Below are 3120 nucleotides of genomic sequence, written 5' to 3' on the forward strand. Positions count from 1 at the left end.
TTTAAATGAAAAAAAACGTGGTTTTATTTGTTTTGCAACCGAGTTGACCAATTTTAAGTCCACTTGAAGAGTTTTGGATTAAATAAAAACTTTAAAACTTAATCTGAAGAAAATGACGAGAATTATTGAGAAATAAAGAAGTGAAATTTGAGAATAATATACGGAAGTAGAACAAAAAAATTGTCATGGCATAATAAAAAAAAAGAAAACCGATCCGGCAAGACAAAAAAAAAATTATTTATCTAAAAAAAAGTGGTTGAAACAAGACCTGAAACGATAATTTAACAATTGGAAAAAGATATAACAAAAAATTTAGAGAACAAAAAATAAAAACGATACAAGAAAAAAAAACGTAAAACAAAAAAATAGTTACTTTTGTGTAATTTTGACACCAAAATAACCTAATTTAAGTTTACTTGAAATCTCTTGTTTAGTGTTTTACGTACATTTTGACCTAAGATTAGTATCATTATTATTATTATTATTGCCTACTATTTAAAAAAAACGAAAAATTCCTGAATTATTTAATTTTGACACCAGCAAAAACGGATTTAGGTCCACTTGAAATGTTTTAGTTTTGGTCTATTGTAACTATCGTGATTATTATTAAATGAAAGAAAAACGTGATTTTATTTGGTTTTAAATTAAAACTTAAAAACTTAATCTGAAGAAAATGAGAATAATTATTGAGAAATAAAAAGTGAAATTTGGCAAACAGATATGTAAGTAGAATCAAAAAATTGTCAAGGCATGATAAAAAAGAAAACCGATCCGGCATCACAAAAAATTAACAAAAAAAACTTATTATTTATCTACAAAAAAAACAATACCTGAGACTGTAATTTAACAATTGGGAAAAAATATAACAAATAATAAAGACGATACAAGAAAAAAAAAACGTAAAACAAAAAAATCAGAGAATGACAATATCAAAATTTCATTTTTTGTTTATACGTCTTCATGTTGTAAAGCTGTTATGTTTTTTTCTTTTTTTATTATTTAATATTTTTTAAAGTTTTTAGAAATTTGGTCTGGTATATAATGTGTATTTTTTGTATTTTACTCTTTTATTACAATGTAAAACAAAACAAATGTTACTTTTCTGAAATTTTGACGCCTACATTGAATCTACTTGAAATTTTTTGTTTAATGTTTTACGTACATTTTGACCTATGCTTAGTACTATTATTATTGTTATTATCTTAAAAAAAACAAAAAAACTCGTGATTTATTTAATTTTGACACCAACATGAACGGATTTAGGTCCACTTGAAATGTTTTAGTTATACGTATTATTAACGAATAATAGTTTAAAATGAAAAATTGCCACCGATTTGACCAATTTTGAGTTCACTTAAAGTGTTTTGTATTAAATAAAAACTTGAATACTTAATTTGAAGAAAATGAGAATTATTTTAATAAAATTGAGAGATAAAGAAATAAAATGTGAGAATAATATACGGAAGTAAAATCAAAAAGAAAATCAATCCGAAACAGTGATTGAAACAAAACCTGAAACGGTAATTTAATAATTGGGAAAAGATATAACAAAAAATAAAAAAGATACAAGAAAAAAATGTGAAACAAAAAAATCATATAAAAAAACTACGAATGTCGAAAAAAACTGAAAGTGAAGATAATGAAAAAGATGAAAAAATTGGAAATTAACTTAAAAATTTCAAATTTTATTTTTTTTGTTTATACATCTTACGAGTACTTCGTTTACGCTATTTTTCTTATTTTTTTAAAAATATTCTTACGTATTTAATATTCTGGTGTGCTGTTTAATATGTATTTTGGTCCATTCTATTACCTCCTTAAATAGTTTACAATCTTTTTTTAACACTTTGTATACAAGATCATTAGTATCATTAAATAGACATAACAAATTCAAAATGTCAAAAAATAAATATCAACATTTTTTATCAGATAGAATTTTTTTACAGTTTTTCCATGTTTCTGGTACTCCATTTGATTTGAATTTTTTTCTCTGGGACGTGATTTCTGACACACCCTGTATTTTAACCACAAAAATAGTTCGTCTTTTCTTTCAGTGTTGACATCTGTGACAAGGCTGCTTTCAAATTAGAAATTGATATAAATTGCTCTCGGAAACTCAATCTGGCCCTGTGCCAGATTGAGACCCTCAAGTAAATTATTCCATCAATAAAAGAAAAAAAATGGGTTTTTTAAATTGTTTTAATTATTTTGAAAATTAGTCCAAGTCAGGTGTTTGTCTTTGCTACTTTTGCTTTCAAAACTCAATGTCAAGTGATGATTAATTTAAAGGCTATTACCTCCAGTAATAGCGTTTACCCTTGTAATTATTTCAGACGCTGAAATACAGTTGGAGCAACCTTTAATCGATACAATTCCTGAAATCTCGCCCCAACACGCACAACATCCGAGTTAATGAAACGCAACCTTGTAATTCTCCTTTTTTTCAGTGGTTGTTACGATCGTTCTGGTGTGCTTATCCACTCTACCTCTGCTAATGCTTATCATGGGTGAGTAGCATTGCATGCTAAACTGCGTGCAGCATGCAATATCTTTCAAGATTTCAAAAAAAAATTATCGAAAAAGGTCAAAATTGTTGAGTAATTTTTTTCACGTCTGAAATCACAGTTTTTTGCAAGATTTTGCTAAAACAAGCTCAAAAAACACCAAATTGAGGCATTATTTTGCCTTTTTAAGTGTTTTAGCACGTTTTTCAGTAAAAACATAGATGATTTTCACAATTTTGCCAAGAACAAGCAAAAATACAGAATTAAATTAAATTAAATTAAATTAAATTAAATTAAATTATTATTAAATTATTAAATTAAATTATTATTATTAAATTTAATTAAATTAAATTAAATTAATTAAAACAAAATTAGTGTTATTTTTACCTTTTTTAAGAGTGTAAGCACGTTTTTGAACGATTTTCGACAAAGAAATAGTTTTATTTGTTTCTTATGTCAACAGAATAAAAAGAATGCAAAATTTAGTCAAAAAAAATATCTTTCACGATTTAAAAAAATATTTATTTAGGTGCAATAGGATATGAATTAAGACAATTAAATTACAATTTTTTTATTTCTAAATTAAATATCAAAAATTGGACTTTCAATAGTGGTA

At 25.1% G+C, this 3120-nt stretch overlaps 1 protein-coding gene across 1 annotated transcript in view; it reads left to right on the forward strand.

Moving 5' to 3' along the window:
* LOC123007731 (peptidyl-prolyl cis-trans isomerase CYP95-like) overlaps positions 1 to 3120 on the forward strand; it is an 86041-nt gene that overhangs the window by 75359 nt on the left and 7562 nt on the right. The window contains exon 6 of the mRNA XM_044403150.1: positions 2448 to 2511. Within this exon, the coding sequence (XP_044259085.1) occupies positions 2448 to 2511 (64 nt within the window). The remainder of the gene's footprint in view (positions 1 to 2447; positions 2512 to 3120) is intronic.

The sequence above is a fragment of the Tribolium madens genome, unplaced genomic scaffold, assembly GCF_015345945.1.
Source record: "Tribolium madens isolate multiple individuals breed KSU strain unplaced genomic scaffold, Tmad_KSU_1.1 Scaffold_3;HRSCAF=73;Tcas5.2_LG2, whole genome shotgun sequence".
NCBI lineage: Eukaryota > Metazoa > Arthropoda > Insecta > Coleoptera > Tenebrionidae > Tribolium > Tribolium madens.